Genomic DNA, 18,829 nt, shown 5'->3' on the forward strand with positions numbered 1-18,829 from the left:
GAGTGCAGCACAGTAGCCCCGCAGGCGGCTCGATGCGCACAGTATCATAGTGACCTATGATGCTGTGCACTCCCGTGCGCACGATGTATGCCGCTCCGGGACATATGGCCCGCTAACGGACTGTATGTCTCGGAGGGCATACGGTTGTGTGCATGAGCCCTAACTTCCGTTTTTTTTGCAGACCCATTGAAATTAATGGTTCCGTATACGGTCCACAAAAAAACGGAAAGGACACGGAAAGAAAATACGTTTGTGTGCATGAGGCCTAATAAAGGATCCTAATCACCTTGATGCTGCATTTGTTTTTGGAGGAAACAATGCACCATGGAAAGTTGCATTGTCTAAAGCAGATTTGTAGGGAACCTTCCCATGATGGGATTATTAAAATACACAGGCATCTGGTTGATATTTATTTTGAGGGCTCTGATTGGCACTGCTGTTTTCACCTCCATTCCATTCTTTTACTACCCTTTGAAAGATGCACTGCCTAATGAGTAGCTCCAAAGATGAAGCTGTCCTTTCAAGGCTATGGATACGTTTTGGACAATTTTTATTAATGTTTGCATTTTACTCATTTTGCCTAAAAATCTTTTTTTTCATTGGTCATTATTAAAAATCGTTCGTTTTTGAGACACAGGGGTCTGTTTGCAAAGTATCACTTCTCAGTCCTGTCATGTGACGGCTCTTGTGTCTTATGTCTGATCTCCTGACCTCCATAAACACTCATTTAAGCCATATTCTTATCAGTTTGATAGGCGTTTAGCTGTACTGAGTGTTTATGAGGTCAGGAGATCAGAGCTGAGGCTTCACATGAGCCATCAAATGACAGGACCGAGAAGTACAAACAGACTGATTTACTCCTGTATATCAAAAACGGCTGAAAATGTTTAATAAAGACCAATAAAAACAATTTTAGCCAATCTATTGGTTAACTGCTGGCTACCTATTTTAGCCAAATATTAGTAAAGGTTTCCATAGCCTTTAAGGCTAATATGTGCAAGATATGAGTGCTGGTTGGGATTGCTGTATTAAAAAGCCTGAAATCGTATCTTCTGCAGCTTTCAGACACGATTAAAGGGGTTCTGCAGTTTTTTTAAACTGATGATCTATCCTCTGGATAGATCATCAGCATCTGTTTGGGGGGGGTCCGACACCCGGGACCCCCGCCGATCAGCTGTTTGAGAAGGCAGCGGTGCTGGCAGTAGCGCCTCAGCCTTCTCGCTGTTTACCGCAGGCCCAGTGACGTCACGACTAGTATCACTGGCCTGGGCGCGGCTAAGTTCCATTCAAGTGAACAGAGCTTAGCCCCGCCCAGGCCACTGATACTAGTCGTGACGTCACCGGGCCTGCGGTAAACAGCGAGAAGGCTGCGGCGCTACTGCCAGCGCTGCTGCCTTCTCAAACAGCTGATCGACAGGGGTCCCGGGTGTCGGACCCCTGCCGATGAGATGCTGATTATCTATCCAGAGGATAGATCATCAGTTTAAAAAAACATCCCATCACCAGTCGCTGCTAGCTACACCAGCATACATGATCCCAATCCTACACCACCAGGTCCATTACACTCAGTGATTGACACTGAATGGCAGGGTCTTCTGAAATTTTTCCCTAGACCCCATTCAGTAGCCTCTGCCACCCATACATACTTGCCATGGTGCCCACAAAGGCTTCTGTTGTTAGTCTTTGGTAGAGCGTGGTCATCCCTGGTCATGTATGTATTCCCCTCTGTTTTTTTCCTCCTCCCTATAATGTTTTCTTTCTACGTAGTAGATTTTACTGTAGAAATTCTTTATTTTAATGCTTAATTTATAATTAGCTTTTTCTGGTGTAAACTCATTACTGTAGAAGACGTATAGGATTCAAGAAGTGATCTGCCGATGGGAAAACCTCATCAGATATGCTGATGTCAGGACATTGGGTTATAAGACAGGTTCATGGATAATCTAGAGGCCATTTAACCCATAATTTCTGAGATCCAGCGCCCCCTGCAGGTCACTGTCCTGAATCCTACAAGTGGTCTCATTAATAAGTTGGGTTTTTATTGCACAAGAAAGAGGAACAATTACAGTAACTTCTGATTCAGTTATAGTTGCTTATAAATCCTTCTTATTCTCACAGTCCTTGGTACAGTCCAGGAAAGCCGGCATTACCTCAGCTATGGCCACGAGAACGTCACTCAAGGACGAAGACCTGGTAAGTATCCTTCCACAAGTGCAACATCTCAATGAAGAATTGCACAATACTGCTATCCCCAAAGCATCCCCACCCCACTTTAAGAATAGATCCATGATTTGGAGCTTGGGTCCTCATTGTCCCCTTCCAACCTCCCAGCTGGCAGCACAAATGTATAAAGGACACTGATAAGCAAAAGTGTTTTTTCTTATAATAAAGGCCCCAGCTGCTTCAGAACCTCATAGTATACACCACAGGTGCTGCAGACCTTGGAATTAACAGCTAAAGTTCTGTAGAACTTCATAATACACATCCTTGCTGCTGCAGAACCTCATAATACACACCCCTGCTGCTGCAGAACCTCATAATACACACCCCTGCTTCTGCGGAATCTCATAATACTTAACCCTGCTGCTGCAGCACCTTGTAATACTTAACCCTGCTGCTGCAGCACCTCGTAATACTTAACTCTGCTGCTGCAGCACCTCGTAATACTTAACCCTGCTGCTGCAGAACCTCGTAATACACACCCCTTCTGCTGCAGAATCTCATTGTGCACACCCTCCCGCAGCATAACCTCATAATACTTAACCCTGCTGCTGCAGAACCTCGTAATACTTAATCCTGCTGCTGCAGAACCTCGTAATACACCCCTTCTGCTGCAGAATCTCATTGTGCACACCCTCCCGCAGCATAACCTCATAATACTTAACCCTGCTGCAGAACCTCGTAATACTTAATCCTGCTGCTGCAGAACCCCATAATACACACCCCTTCTGCTGCAGAATCTCATTGTGCACGCCCCTCCTGCAGCAGAACCTCATAATACTTAACCCTGCTGCTGCAGAACCTCGTAATACTTAATCCTGCTGCTGCAGAACCTCATAATACACACCCCTTCTGCTGCAGAATCTCATTGTGAACGCCCCTCCTGCTGCAGAACCTCATAATACTTAACCCTGCTGCTGCAGAACCTCGTAATACTTAACCCTTCTGCTGCAGAACCTCGTAATACACCCCTTCTGCTGCAGAACCTCATAATACATACCCCTGCTGCAACAGAAGCTCATAATACACATACCAACTGCAAAATAATCTCATAAAAAAGACCCTGCTGACTCTCATAATACACACCTTAGCTGCTAGAGAACTTGATTGTATACACCATGACAGCTGCAGAATATAGTAATACAAAACTCAGCTGCTGTAGATCCTCATAATACATATCTAACTACTGCAGAACATCATAATACACGGTCTAGCTGCTGCAGAACTTTATTATATACACCCAATTGGCTGCAGGACCTAATAGAGAACCCAGCTGCAGAACAACATATTACAGAGCTTACTGTAGCTGCTGCAGAATGCAAAAATGCACACATCATCTGCTGAAGAACATTACAATTCTTTCCTTTACTGCTGCAGAAACTCAATATACCCATCCCTGCTGCTGCAGAACCTCGTAATACATACCCTGCTGATGCAGACCATCATAATGGATATGCCAACTGCTGCAGATCCTCATAGTACATGTCATGGCTGCTGCAGAACCTAATAATACAAAACCCAGCTTCAGAACATCTTATTACACACCTCACCTCATAATACTCCTCAGCTGCTGAACACCATAATGCTGTCCTCTGCTGCTGCAGAACCTTTTAATACATATTTAATAATTATACATATGGTGTAATATTTTAGTTGTTGGCCCTCAGAAGTGCTGGAGCTGCCCAGTGTTTCTACTTGTTTAGTTCTTTGCAATTTCTGCTGGGAAGCACTGGCTGGTTTCAGACAATCCATGAATCTTTGTTGAGTGACGAAACCTGCGAATCCTGCCATAAAATCGTGCAGGAGAACAGTACAATCTCAGGATCCTCAAAAAAAAAAATCTTGGAGACTCTGCTCCTCCTCACAACCTTGTCATGATTTATTCATGATTATTTAAGTTCAGATTCTGAGAGGCGAGGATTGTGTGGAGGATTCTTCTGCCATATGTGAGCGCCGGTATAAGAATCTGCTTCTTCATAGCATCTGGTAGATAATTTAATAGATAATTTAAAAAAAACACGAAATAAGAGTGATTGTATTTCATCACTAAGAAACGGGGCTCATCTACCCCAGAATACTGTGAACACAATACCTTTATTTCAGAGACCCCAAAAGCTGTAAATAGTATTCTGGCATATATCTGGCACAGATTCTGGCATATATCTGGCACAGATTGCGGCAAAAAGGCCGGCGCCTCTACATAACTTCGGCGAATCCACCGCCGTCTAAAACGCCGGTCTTAATAAACATTTACTGTATCATAACTGACATGTAATACCCTCTACATACCGCAAAATAATATGTAACTTCTATAAACAAATGGCCAAAGCCAGCTCACCCACTTCAACTGGAGGCATCCCATGTGCCCAAAGGATGAAGGAACAGCACAAATAGAAGAAGGAAGCTTTAGCACTGCAGGGCAATGTCATAAACAGTTTCTTCTTTACTGCAGTACATCCTCGAAGGTACAGCACCATATACAGTGAAGTAGAACTTACTTACATGTTTCAGATGAAAAACAGCGGTTTTCCAAGACTTTTATATTGACCTATCCTCTGGATTAGTCATACAGTTTCTGATCGGCAGGACACCCCTGATCAGCTGTTGGAGAAGGTACCGCCACGGCCTTCCCTCAGCTCGCCAAGCTCAGCACCGTACATTGTATAGCGGCTGTGCTTGGTATCGCAGCTCAGCCCCATTCATGTGCCTGATGAACATGATCACTGCCCTAGGAAAAGCCGAGAGAAGGCCGCGGCGTTACTATGTGCTGGTGCCTTCTCAACAGCTGATCGGCAGGGGTCTGTGGTGTCAAACCCTCACCAATCAGATACTGATAACCTATAAACCTATAAAAGTATCAGATACTGATAACCTATAAACCTATAAAAGTCTCGGAAAACCCCTTTAATCGTAGCTTATGATTAAGGATGTTTTTCATCCGAAACATGTAAGCAAGTTCTACGGTAGTTCACTGTATTTTGTAGTGCACCTTTGTGGATGTGCTGCAATAAAGAAGAAACTGCTTTCTGCAGTGCTGCAGCTCCGTTCTTTAATATGTAGCTACTATACTGCGTATAAGAATAGAACTACTATAATACTGCTCCTTTCTATAAGAATATTACTACTATAATACTGCCTCCTATGTGCAAGAATATAAGTACTATAATACTGCCTCCTATGTACTGTACAAGAATATAACTACTATAATACTGCCTCCTATGTACAAGAATATAACTACTATAATACTGCCTCCTATGTACAAGAATATAACCACTATAATACTGCTCCTATATACAAGAATATAACTACTATAATACTGCTCCAATGTATAAGAATATAACCACTATAATACTGCCTCCTATGTATAAGAATATAACTTCTATAATACTGCTCCTATGTACAAGAATATAACTACTATAATACTGCTCCTATGTACAAGAATATAACTACTATAATACTGCTCCTATGTACAAGAATATAACTACTATAATACTGCCTCCTATGTACAAGAATATAACTACTATAATACTGCTCCTATGTACAAGAATATAACTACTATAATACTGCCTCCTATATACAAGAATATAACTACTATAATACTGCTCCAATGTATAAGAATATAACCACTATAATACTGCCTCCTATGTATAAGAATATAACTTCTATAATACTGCTCCTATGTACAAGAATATAACTACTATAATACTGCTCCTATGTACAAGAATATAACTACTATAATACTGCCTGCTATGTACAAGAATATAACTAGTATAATACTGCTCCTATGTACAAGAATATAACTACTATAATACTGCCTCCTATGTACAAGAATATAACTACTATAATACTGCTCCTATGTACAAGAATATAACTACTATAATACTGCTCCAATGTACAAGAATATAACTACTATAATACTGCCTCCTATGTATAAGAATATAACCACTATAATACTGCCTCCTATGTATAAGAATATAACTTCTATAATATCGCTCCTATGTACAAGAATATAACTACTATAATACTGCCTCCTATGTACAAGAATATAACTACTATAATACTGCTCCAATCTACAAGAATATAACCACTATAATACTGCTCCTATGTACAAGAATATAACTACTATAATACTGCTCCAATGTACAAGAATATAACCACTATAATACTGCTCCTATGTACAAGAATATAACTACTATAATACTGCTCCTATGTACAAGAATATAACCACTATAATACTGCCTCCTATGTACAAGAATATAACTACTATAATACTGCCTCCTATGTACAAGAATATAACTACTATAATACTGCCGCCTATGTACAAGAATATAACTACTATAATACTGCTCCAATGTACAAGAATATAACCACTATAATACTGCTCCTATGTACAAGAATATAATTACTATAATACTGCTCCTATGTACAAGAATATAACTACTATAATACTGCCTCCTATGTACGAGAATATAACTACTATAATACTGCTCCTATGTACAAGAATATAACTACTATAATACTGCTCCTATGTACAAGAATATAACTACTATAATACTGCTCCTATGTACAAGAATATAACTACTATAATACTGCTCCTATGTACAACAATATAACTCCTATAATGCTGTCCCCAATTTCGTACATATGTGGCACATATTTCTTGTTTCTCCCCTCAGAAATCACATGTATACAAGAAGACGTTACAAGCCTTAATCTACCCCATTTCCTGCACTACCCCTCACAACTTTGAGATATGGACCGCCACAACCCCCACCTACTGCTATGAATGTGAAGGCCTGCTGTGGGGAATAGCCAGACAAGGAATGCGCTGCAGTGAATGTGGCGTCAAGTGTCATGAGAAGTGCCAAGATTTACTGAACGCTGATTGCCTGCAACGTAAGTAACGCCCCACATGTACAGAGGCAGCACCTTGTGGCTGTCCTCATTCTCAGAGGTGCATGACACATATTTGCAGTGCCCGTTCTGTCCAGTCACAAGTGTCCTCTTAGTCACGAAACCTGTCTTATGCCGTTTTTCAGAACCACTGTCAGTACCTGGCCCTTGGATGCGGCTTGTAGCCGCGGTTTATCTTCCACCGCAAGCTGTGTAGATGTATGAAATTGCAGAGTTTTGTAACATTGAGTCACCTGGAAAGATTTTCAGACTGTTCTGTCCTGAAAGTGTCTGCCGCCTGCCTGGCACTCGTTATATGTGACAGCGCAGGGTATAATTTCGCCTCCTCTCTCCCTCTGAGCTGATTGTCACTCATGGCTTGATGCACTCTTGATGTGACATTTTGCTTCTGTTTATTTTCAGGCTAGAATTTCAGAATTGATCTGTCTACCTCCATGAAGCTTTAAGTGGAGTGGAACTTGACCCTTGGGGGTCTTTTATTACGGATTTATTTGTTTAAACCCTTAGTGACCACACAAATATTTTTAAAATTGCATTCCAAGAGCTATAACTTTTTTGTTTTCTCATCAATGTACTTGTATGAGGTCTTATTTTTTGCAGGAGAAGTTATACTTTTTAATGCACCATTTGTCCATCCAGTTCGGCCTGTTATCCTGCAAGTTGATCCAGAGGAAGGCAAAAAGAAAAAACCCCTGTGTGGTAGAAGCCAATTTTCCCCACTTAAGGGGAAAAAAATTCCTTCCCGACTCCAATTAGGCAATCAGGATAACTCCCTGAATCAACGACCCCTCTCTAGTAGCTATAGCCTGTAATATTATTACACTCCAGAAATACATCCAGGCCCCTCTTGAATTCCTTTATTGTACTCACCATCACCACCTCCTCAGGCAGAGAGTTCCATAGTCTCACTGCTCTTTCCGTAAAGAATCCTCTTCTATGTTTGTGTACAAACCTTCTTTCCTCCAGACGCAGAGGATGTCCCCTCGTCACAGTCCTGGGCATAAATAGATGATGGGAGAGATCTCTGTACTGACCCCTGATATAGTTACACATAGTAATTAGATCTCCTCTCAGTCGTCTTTTTTCTAAAGTGAAAAACCCTAATTTTGATAATCTTCCAGGGTACTGTAGTTGCCCCATTCCAGTTATTACTTTAGTTGCCCTCCTCTGGACCCTCTCCAGCTCTGCTATGTCTGTACACAGTACTCCATGTGTGGTCTGACCTCTGATTTGTAAAGCAGGAGGACTATGTTCTTATCACGGGTATCTATGCCCCTTTTGATGCAACCCATTATCTTATTGGCCTTGGCAGCAGCTGCCTGACACTGGTTTTTACTGCTTAGTTTGCTGTTTATTAAAATTCCTAGATCCTTTTCCATTTCAGTGTTACCCAGTGTTTTACCATTTACTATGTACGGGTGACTTGCATTATTCCTTCCCATGTGCATAACCTTACATTTGTCAGTGTTAAACCTCATCTGCCACTTCTCTGCCCAAGCCTCTAATCTATCCAGATCCATGATTGATTAAAGCCAGCTGTTTAGCTTAAAAAAAACTTTGTTTGCATCAGTAAAAAAGCGTATTAGTGGTCATTAAGGGGTTAAACCTAGGGAAGTAGTAAATATACATGAATAAGCCCAATTTGCAGAACAAATGTGATATTTCTGAGGCTTGGCAGCACAGACGGTGGTGTTCTGCAATGGTATCTGACTGCTAATTGCATAAAAGTTGAACTTTGAAATAAAATAAAAACTGGAATTATCCCTCTAGGTTTGGGGAGTTCCAAAGATTGCATTTCCATACCATTCGCTCCAGTTTTGATAAGTGACTGGGAAAGCGGTCGAGCAGATTTAACCACCTCCGGACCGCCTAACGCAGATTCGCGTTCCGGAGGTGGCAGCCCTGCGCAGAGTCACGCATATATGCGCCATCTCGCGTGAGCCGAGATTTCCTGTGAACGCGCGCACACAGGCGCGCGCGCTCACAGGAACGGAAGGTAATAGAGTGGATCTCCAGCCTGCCAGCGGCGATCGTTCGCTGGCAGGCTGGAGATGTAATTTTTTTAACCCCTAACAGGTATATTAGACGCTGTTTTGATAACAGCGTCTAATATACCTGCTACCTGGTCCTCTGGTGGTCCCCTTTGTTTGGATCGACCACCAGAGGACACAGGTAGCTCAGTAATATGTTGCACCAAGCACCACTACACTACACACCCCCCCCCCTGTCACTTATTAACCTCTTATTCACCCTTGATCACCCCTGATCACCCCATATAGACTCCCTGATCACCCCCCTGTCATTGATCACCTCCCTGTCATTGATCACCCCCCTGTAAAGCTCTATTCAGATGTCCGTATGATTTTTACGGATCCACTGATAGATGGATCGGATCCGCAAAACGCATACGGACGTCTGAATGGAGCCTTACAGGGGGGTGATCAATGACGGGGGTGATCACCCCATATAGACTCCCTGATCACCCCCCTGTAAGGCTGCATTCAAATGTCCGTATGATTTTTACGGATCCACTGATACATGGATCGGATCCGGAAAACACGTACGGACATCTGAATGGAGCCTTACAGGGGAGTGATCAATGACGGAGGTGATCACCCCATATAGACTCCCTGATCACCCCCCTGTCATTGATCACCCCCCTGTAAGGCTGCATTCAGATGTCCGTATGATTTTTACGGATCCACTGATACATGGATCGGATGCGCAAAACACATACAGACATCTGAATGGAGCCTTACAGGGGGGTGATCACCCCATATAGACTCCCTGATCACCCCCCTGTCATTGATCACCCCCCTGTCATTGATCACCCCCCTGTAAGGCTGCATTCAGATGTCCGTATGATTTTTACGGATCCACGGATACATGGATCGGATCCGCAAAACACATACGGACATCTGAATGGAGCCTTATAGGGGGGTGATCAATGACAGGGGGGTGATCACCCCATATAGACTCCCTGATCACCCCCCTGTCATTGATCACCCCCCTGTCATTGATCACCCCCCTGTAAGGCTCCATTCAGACATTTTTTTGGCCCAAGTTAGCGGAAATTTTTTTTTTTTTTTCTTACAAAGTCTCATATTCCACTAACTTGTGTCCAAAAATAAAATCTCACATGAACTCACCATACCCCTCACGGAATCCAAATGCGTAAAAATTTTTAGACATTTATATTCCAGACTTCTTCTCACGCTTTAGGGCCCCTAGAATGCCAGGGCAGTATAAATACCCCACATGTGACCCCATTTCGGAAAGAAGACACCCCAAGGTATTCCGTGAGGGGCATATTGAGTCCATGAAAGATTGAAATTTTTGTCCCAAGTTAGCGGAAAGGGAGACTTTGTGAGAATAAATAAATATCAATTTCTGCTAACTTGTGCCAAAAAAATAAAATTTCTATGAACTCGCCATGCCCCTCATTGAATACCTTGGGGTGTCTTCTTTCCAAAATGGGGTCACATGTGGGGTATTTATACTGCCCTGGCATTCTAGGGGCCCTAAACCGTGAGAAGAAGTCTGGGATCCAAATGTCTAAAAATGCCCTCATAAAAGGAATGTGGGCCCCTTTGCGCATCTAGGCTGCAAAAAAGTGTCACACATCTGGTATCGCCTTACTCAGGAGAAGTTGGGCAATGTGTTTTGGGGTGTCATTTTACATATACCCATGCTGGATGAGATAAATATCTTGGTCAAATGCCAACTTTGTATAAAAAATGGGAAAAGTTGTCTTTTGCCGAGATATTTCTCTCACCCAGCATGGGTATATGTAAAAAGACACCCCAAAACACATTGCCCAACTTCTCCTGAATACGGCGATACCACATGTGTGACACTTTTTTGCAGCCTAGGTGGGCAAAAGGGCCCACATTCCAAAGAGCACCTTTCAGATTTCACAGGTCATTTACCTACTTACCACACATTAGGGCCCCTAGAATGCCAGGGCAGTATAACGACACCACAAGTGACCCCATTTTGGAAAGAAGACACCCCAAGGTATTCGCTGATGGGCATAGTGAGTTCATGGAAGTTTTTATTTTTTGTCACAAGTTAGTGGAATATGAGACTTTGTAAGGGAAAAAAAAAAAAATCAGCATTTTCCGCTAACTTGTGACAAAAAATAAAAAATTCTAGGAACTCGCCATGCCCCTCACGGAATACCTTGGGGTGTCTTCTTTCCAAAATGGGGTCACTTGTGGGGTAGTTATACTGCCCTGGCATTCTAGGGGCCCAAATGTGTGGTAAGAAGTTTGAAATCAAAATGTGTAAAAAATGACCGGTGAAATCCGAAAGGTGCTCTTTGGAATGTGGGCCCCTTTGCCCACCTAGGCTGCAAAAAAGTGTCACACATGTGGTATCTCCGTACTCAGGAGAAGTTAGGCAATGTGTTTTGGGGTGTCTTTTTACATATACCCATGCTGGGTGAGAGAAATATCTTGGCAAAAGACAACTTTTCCCATTTTTTTTATACAAAGTTGGCATTTGACCAAGATATTTCTCTCACCCAGCATGGTATATGTAAAATGACACCCCAAAACACATTCCCCAACTTCTCCTGAGTACAGAGATACCACATGTGTGACACTTTTTTGCAGCCTAGGTGGGCAAAGGGGCCCACATTCCAAAGAGCACCTTTCGGATTTCACCAGTCATTTTTTACACATTTTGATTTCAAACTTCTTACCACACATTTGGGCCCCTAGAATGCCAGGGCAGTATAACTACCCCACAAGTGACCCCATTTTGGAAAGAAGACACCCCAAGGTATTCGCTAATGGGCATAGTGAGTTCATAGAAGTTTTTATTTTTTGTCACAAGTTAGTGGAATATGAGACTTTGTTAAAATAAAAAAAAAAAAAAAAAAAAACATCATTTTCCACTAACTTGTGACAAAAAATAAAAAGTTCTATGGACTCACTATGCCCATCAGCGAATACCTTAGGGTGTCTACTTTCCGAAATGGGGTCATTTGTGGGGTGTTTGTACTGTCTGGGCATTGTAGAACCTCAGGAAACATGACAGGTGCTCAAAAAGTCAGAGCTGCTTCAAAAAGCGGAAATTCACATTTTTGTACCATAGTTTGTAAACGCTATAACTTTTACCCAAACCATTTTTTTTTTACCCAAACATTTTTTTTTATCAAAGTCATGTAGAACAATAAATTTAGAGAAAAATTTATATATGGATGTCGTTTTTTTTGCAAAATTTTACACCTGAAAGTGAAAAATGTCATTTTTTTGCAAAAAAAATCGTTAAATTTTGATTAATAACAAAAAAGTAAAAATGTCAGCAGCAATGAAATACCACCAAATGAAAGCTCTATTAGTGAGAAGAAAAGGAGGTAAAATTCATTTGGGTGGTAAGTTGCATGACCGAGCAATAAACGGTGAAAGTAGTGTAGGTCAGAAGTGTAAAAAGTGGCCTGGTCATTAAGGGTGTTTAAGCTATGGGGGCTGAGGTGGTTAAAGACTGCAGTGAATTACCACAAGACTACCATAACGAATATATGGCTTCCCCCATATCGGTGTGGGGAAGCAGTTTGGGCACCTGGAGCACAACACTCCCAGGGGAAAGCCTCTCAGATGCCATGATCACAATTGACCACAGCATCTGGGTGGGTTAAAAAAGCCTATGATTGGCGTTATCGCCGATCACAGACATTAGATCTAGGTGTCTGCTGTGTAAAACAGCAGGCACCTGGCAACAGTAGTGCCCACTCTGAGTTTCTGAGCGGGTGCCATGTTTAAACACCTGACCTCCACTGTACATGTACAGTGGAGGTCGGGAAGGGGTTTCAGTCCTGCTCTTTCTGGTTTCCGACATGTGACCTTCCAGATCGGGTCACGTGCACCGTTGCAGCCAATTACTGGCCTCAGCTGCAATGTGTCCCCAAACTGCATATCTCTGTTGGGTCATGTACCACTTAGGGGCAAATCACTGCTAAGGTTAGATGCAGTGGCACACATGACCCCGTCCAGAGGTTTACATGCCATGGACCGGAAGGAGCAGGTTTGGACCTTTGGGGAGGAAGGGAGCAGGTAAGTGCCTTTTTTTTTTTTTTTTTTTTTGTAAAGCACTGTCCGGGGATACCTAAAATTATGTTAGAAGGATAAGAAACACATGCCTACTTTTTCCAAAAAAACAGCACCACCACCCCTGTCCACAGGTTGTGTGCGGTATTGCAGCTCTGCTCCATTGACTTCATGGAACCAGGCTGCATTACCAGACACAACTCATGGAAGGGGGGTGCTGTGTTTGGAAGAAAGCAGCCATGTTTTTCTAATCCTGGACAACCCCTTTAAAACAGATATATCAACTATGACTTTTTAAAAAGTCATAAAAATTATTGCAGTTGTAAAGGGGTGTAAAATATAGAGTTATGCAGGAAATTTATCAACCATTGTGCAACATTTGATAAATTTAAAAAGTTGTTAAAAGCTCTGTTGTGATGGAGCATGGAATATATTATAGTATATAATGCTGATGAGACATTCAGGTGTCCAGGAAAGCTGGGAATAACACCTGTGGATTCTGTAGTGACAGTAGTATGTGTTATCACCCAACTTTCTCAGAAATGAGTAATAGTCCAGAAATGAACACCCCAAGGTATTTACTGGAGACGCCTTGAGGTTTTGTAGAATTTGATGCTTCATGTGTTCTGGGCAATGATGTCTCCGTAGGTGCAGCAGAGAAGAGCTCCAAGCATGGAGCAGAGGACCGCACCCAGAACATCATTATGGCTATGAAGGATCGAATGAAGATCCGGGAAAGGAACAAACCGGAGATTTTTGACGTCATCAGAGATGTCTTCAGTGTGAGCAAAGTTGCCCATGCCCAGCAGATGAAGACTGTGAAGCAAAGTGTCCTGGACGGCACCTCAAAGTGGTCTGCCAAGATCACCATCACAGGTGAGGAGGTTGGGAATGTCTATGATGTCCACATACTTAGGTAGGGTCTGTAAACATAGGTAGTTGATTTGGGACAACCTCTTTGACAGTAAGTAGTATATAAAAACAAGTGCAGTTCAGACATGGTGAAATCTCCCTCTGATGCACTTACTATCTCCAGGGACAGTGATCTGAGCAAGCAAGGGACTATATGATGACTGTGAGGACCTCATGACAGTTCCTTCCATTACAATCGCCATTCCATTCCATCTCCCTAGCTCCTAAGTGGAGTGATCCAGATGATGGATAGATTTTGGGGAATCGCTGAATATTTATCATTGTAAATGGGGGGGGGGGGGGGGGGTGAAAGAATAAGCCCCAGATATCAGTCTTACACAAGTGTCCCCTTCCTTCTAGTTCTCTGTGCTCAGGGCCTTCAAGCCAAGGATAAGACAGGTTCAAGTGATCCCTACGTCACCGTCCAAGTGGGAAAAACCAAGAAGAGAACAAAGACGATATATGGCAACCTGAATCCTGTGTGGGAGGAGAAATTCCACTTGTAAGTTTCATATTTAACAACTTTGTTCTGCTGCTTTCTAATGAGGGCTTGTTACAGTGTATCAGTGTAGGTGATCCTCAGGATGTGGATAGCTCTGTCTCTGGTCCTGGTTAATGGCTCCCACTTGCTGCGATCCATTTTAACAAGCTGTGTAAGCAGGACTAGGCCACATTTGGATATTAACAAGAATATTCTCATTCACTGACATCAAGCAAAGATCTTAAAAACGTTGAGTAGTTGAAACAATAAGCATATTACAAAGTTGTAGAACTTTATGCCTTGATCAAAGGGCTTCTCTCGGAAACAATTATTGATGGTTTATCTTCAGTATAGGTAACCAGTATCTGATTGGTGGGGGTCTGACTCAGATTGCTGTTGGAATGGGCTGCAGTACTTGGGCTAGTGCTGTGTCCATATTCTCGACCTGTGATGTAACGTCCATTGGTCACGTTGCATTTGTGCAGCTCAGTGTCATTCAAGTGGTTGTGATTGAGCTGCAGTGCAAAGCACAGCTTTTTTAAATAGCTCATCGGGGGGGTCCTAGACATCGGACCCCCACCAGTCTCATATTGATGACCTATCCAAAGTCATCAATATTCCATTCCTGGAAAATCCCTTTAAGCTCTGTCCCTTTGAGACTGTAATATGGCATTGTCACTTCTCAGTGACAGACTGCTGTAAATCTAGGGTCCACAGAAACACCCATGTGAGAATTTGGCGGAACATATAGTAAAGTATCACTGAAGCCTGTACGTCAAGATATTCTGGCATTTGGAGAAAAAGTTAGACCACCCCTTTCCCATCACATACAGGAGTTCGTGGCAGCGGTGCCCTCGTGTCAGCTCTCCCCTAGAGGGGGGCTGCCTTTTCTTATGGCTCTTATGAACTCAATATAGTTCCAGGTTACAATACATCCTGCTTCTCCTGTCGTCTTTCATACTGTGTGAATGAGAGCAGACTGCTCTGTCTGGCATAATCTCACATTGCACAGACCTCGTGCTCCACGTGGGGCGCTGCGGTTCTTATAGAGGGATTGTGTAATAAGTCGGCAGTAGCTCCTGGACTCAGAGGAGACCCTCCTGTGTCTTTGCAGCCCATCTTCCTGCGGAGAGGAGTTTAATCCTTCATTAAGGCCGACTGTGAGAATGGGAGGCTTGTCGTAGTCATAGGCCCCCGGGCTGAGAACACATCGCTTTACAAGCCATTGCTGCTTTTATATTTATTCACACTTTGAAGTGGTGAAGGATGACACAATGCCAGAATCCAGGGTGGTAGGGTGCATCGCTGTTCCTGGTGCTTCCTCCTGGCCTAAGTTACTGTTTCTGGTGCTTCCTCTCAGCCTACGTTACTGTTTCTGGTGCTTCCTCTCAGCCTACGTTACTGTTTCTGGTGCTTCCTCTCAGCCTACGTTACTATTTCTGGTGCTTCCTCTCAGCCTACGTTACTGTTTCTGGTGCTTCCTCTCAGCTTACGTTACTATTTCTGGTGCTTCCTCTCAGCCTACGTTACTGTTTCTGGCGCTTCCTCTCAGCCTACGGTACTGTTTCTGGTGCTTCCTCTCGGCCTATGTTACTGTTTCTCGTGCTTCCTCTCAGCCTACGGTACTGTTTCTCGTGCTTCCTCTCAGCCTACGTTACGGTTTCTGGTGCTTCCTCTCAGCCTACGGTACTGTTTCTGGCGCTTCCTCTCAGCCTACGTTACTGTTTCTGGTGCTTCCTCTCAGCCTACGTTACTATTTCTGGTGCTTCCTCTCAGCCTACGTTACTGTTTCTGGCGCTTCCTCTCAGCCTACGGTACTGTTTCTGGTGCTTCCTCTCGGCCTATGTTACTGTTTCTCGTGCTTCCTCTCAGCCTACGGTACTGTTTCTCGTGCTTCCTCTCAGCCTACGTTACGGTTTCTGGTGCTTCCTCTCAGCCTACGGTACTGTTTCTGGCGCTTCCTCTCAGCCTACGTTACGGTTTCTGGTGCTTCCTCTCAGCCTACGGTACTGTTTCTGGCGATTCCTCTCAGCCTACGTTACGGTTTCTGGTGCTTCCTCTCAGCCTACGGTACTGTTTCTGGCGCTTCCTCTCAGCCTACGTTACTGTTTCTGGCGCTTCCTCTCAGCCTACGGTACTGTTTCTGGTGCTTCCTCTCGGCCTATGTTACTGTTTCTGGCGCTTCCTCTCAGCCTACGGTACTGTTTCTCGTGCTTCCTCTCAGCCTACGTTACGGTTTCTGGTGCTTCCTCTCAGCCTACGGTACTGTTTCTGGTGCTTCCTCTCGGCCTATGTTACTGTTTCTGGCGCTTCCTCTCAGCCTACGGTACTGTTTCTCGTGCTTCCTCTCAGCCTACGTTACGGTTTCTGGTGCTTCCTCTCAGCCTACGGTACTGTTTCTCGTGCTTCCTCTCAGCCTACGGTACTGTTTCTGGTGCTTCCTCTCGGCCTATGTTACTGTTTCTGGTGCTTCCTCTCAGCCTACGTTACTGTTTCTGGTGCTTCCTCTCAGCCTACGTTACTGTTTCTGGTGCTTCCTCTCAGCCTACGTTACTATTTCTGGCGCTTCCTCTCAGCCTACGGTACTGTTTCTGGTGCTTCCTCTCGGCCTATGTTACTGTTTCTCGTGCTTCCTCTCAGCCTACGGTACTGTTTCTCGTGCTTCCTCTCAGCCTACGTTACGGTTTCTGGTGCTTCCTCTCAGCCTACGGTACTGTTTCTGGCGCTTCCTCTCAGCCTACGTTACGGTTTCTGGTGCTTCCTCTCAGCCTACGGTACTGTTTCTGGCGATTCCTCTCAGCCTACGTTACGGTTTCTGGTGCTTCCTCTCAGCCTACGGTACTGTTTCTGGCGCTTCCTCTCAGCCTACGTTACGGTTTCTGGTGCTTCCTCTCAGCCTACGGTACTGTTTCTGGTGCTTCCTCTCGGCCTATGTTACTGTTTCTGGCGCTTCCTCTCAGCCTACGGTACTGTTTCTCGTGCTTCCTCTCAGCCTACATTAGGGTTTCTGGTGCTTCCTCTCAGCCTACGGTACTGTTTCTCGTGCTTCCTCTCAGCCTACGGTACTGTTTCTCGTGCTTCCTCTCAGCCTACGGTACTGTTTCTGGTGCTTCCTCTCGGCCTATGTTACTGTTTCTCGTGCTTCCTCTCAGCCTACGGTACTGTTTCTCGTGCTTCCTCTCAGCCTACGTTACGGTTTCTGGTGCTTCCTCTTGGCCTCCATCACTGTTTCTGCTGCTTACGCTCAACCTAGGTTACTGTTGGCCTAGGTTACCGTTTCTGGTGCTTACTCCCGTCCTTGGTTACTGTTTCTGGTGCTTCCTCTCAGCCTAGTTTACTGCCCTTCTAATACCGACTGATGTACATGGAAATAAGATGCCAATAATGGAAGATATTGGGAGGATTGTGCTAACTTGGGTGGATGTGACAGCTTGACAGTATCATAGTACAAAGAGCGAGGTACACCAAGCAGCACTGAGTATTTCAGGAGAGGTGTGTGCTGATCTTGTGGGGTCAGGGTGGCAGTGTCATGGTGTGCAAAGGGAAGTAGCAATGACATTTAAAAGACTGTTCCCTTCCTCTCATCCTCAATATGTGCACCAGAAGCTGGCGGCCGCTGCTCTCTAATTATTTTCAGGCTGTCATCATCTGACTCCTTATGAGGCGGTTATGTCCCGCTGATTAACTGTGATTTTCCTTTGTGCTCTGTTCACACTTTGCTATTTGCGGAGCGAAATTAAGCCACTAATGAATCGTTGCGCAATTACAGCTAGAATTACTGTGTCCATCATAGGACAGCGCACGAGCAGTGTGGATTATACTGTATTACATAGTCACTGGGGTGAGAAGCCCTCAGCGGGGACATCTCAACGTATTAACCACTCAATGGCCAGCGCGTCCACTTAGAGAATTCACCAGGTCGTAGAAATCTATTGGTAAGCTGATTCTCTTCTTCAAGGTCAAAATTGTCAGCTGGTTCTCCCAGTATGTCCAAACGGTTGGCAAGTCACAAACTGGTAAACCGCAAATCAAGAGATTTCCGAATTCGTTCCTATCCATTACCAAATTGTAATTGCATGCATTATACTCCATTCACATCCAAAACTGCATTATTTTAGCCGTCGATACTTCGCATCTTCTCCAAACTCTGGACAAGCATGTCAGGGTGGGAATAGATCACTTTCTCACCCATTATCTGTGACCTAAATTGCTTGTAGTTTTTGTGACTGCTTTATCTGCCCTCCTGACA

General features: G+C 43.8%; 1 protein-coding gene across 3 annotated transcripts in view; it reads left to right on the plus strand.

Moving 5' to 3' along the window:
- Positions 1–18,829, plus strand: part of UNC13B (unc-13 homolog B) — a 369,265-nt gene that overhangs the window by 259,769 nt on the left and 90,667 nt on the right. For all 3 annotated transcript variants that reach the window (XM_040421204.1, XM_040421203.1, XM_040421202.1), the window contains 4 exons: positions 2,119–2,193; positions 6,897–7,116; positions 13,836–14,063; positions 14,460–14,601. In XM_040421204.1, coding sequence (XP_040277138.1) covers positions 2,119–2,193; positions 6,897–7,116; positions 13,836–14,063; positions 14,460–14,601 — 665 coding nt within the window. The remainder of the gene's footprint in view (positions 1–2,118; positions 2,194–6,896; positions 7,117–13,835; positions 14,064–14,459; positions 14,602–18,829) is intronic.

The sequence above is a fragment of the Bufo bufo genome, chromosome 2 (assembly GCF_905171765.1).
Source record: "Bufo bufo chromosome 2, aBufBuf1.1, whole genome shotgun sequence".
Classification (NCBI taxonomy): Eukaryota; Metazoa; Chordata; class Amphibia; order Anura; family Bufonidae; genus Bufo; species Bufo bufo.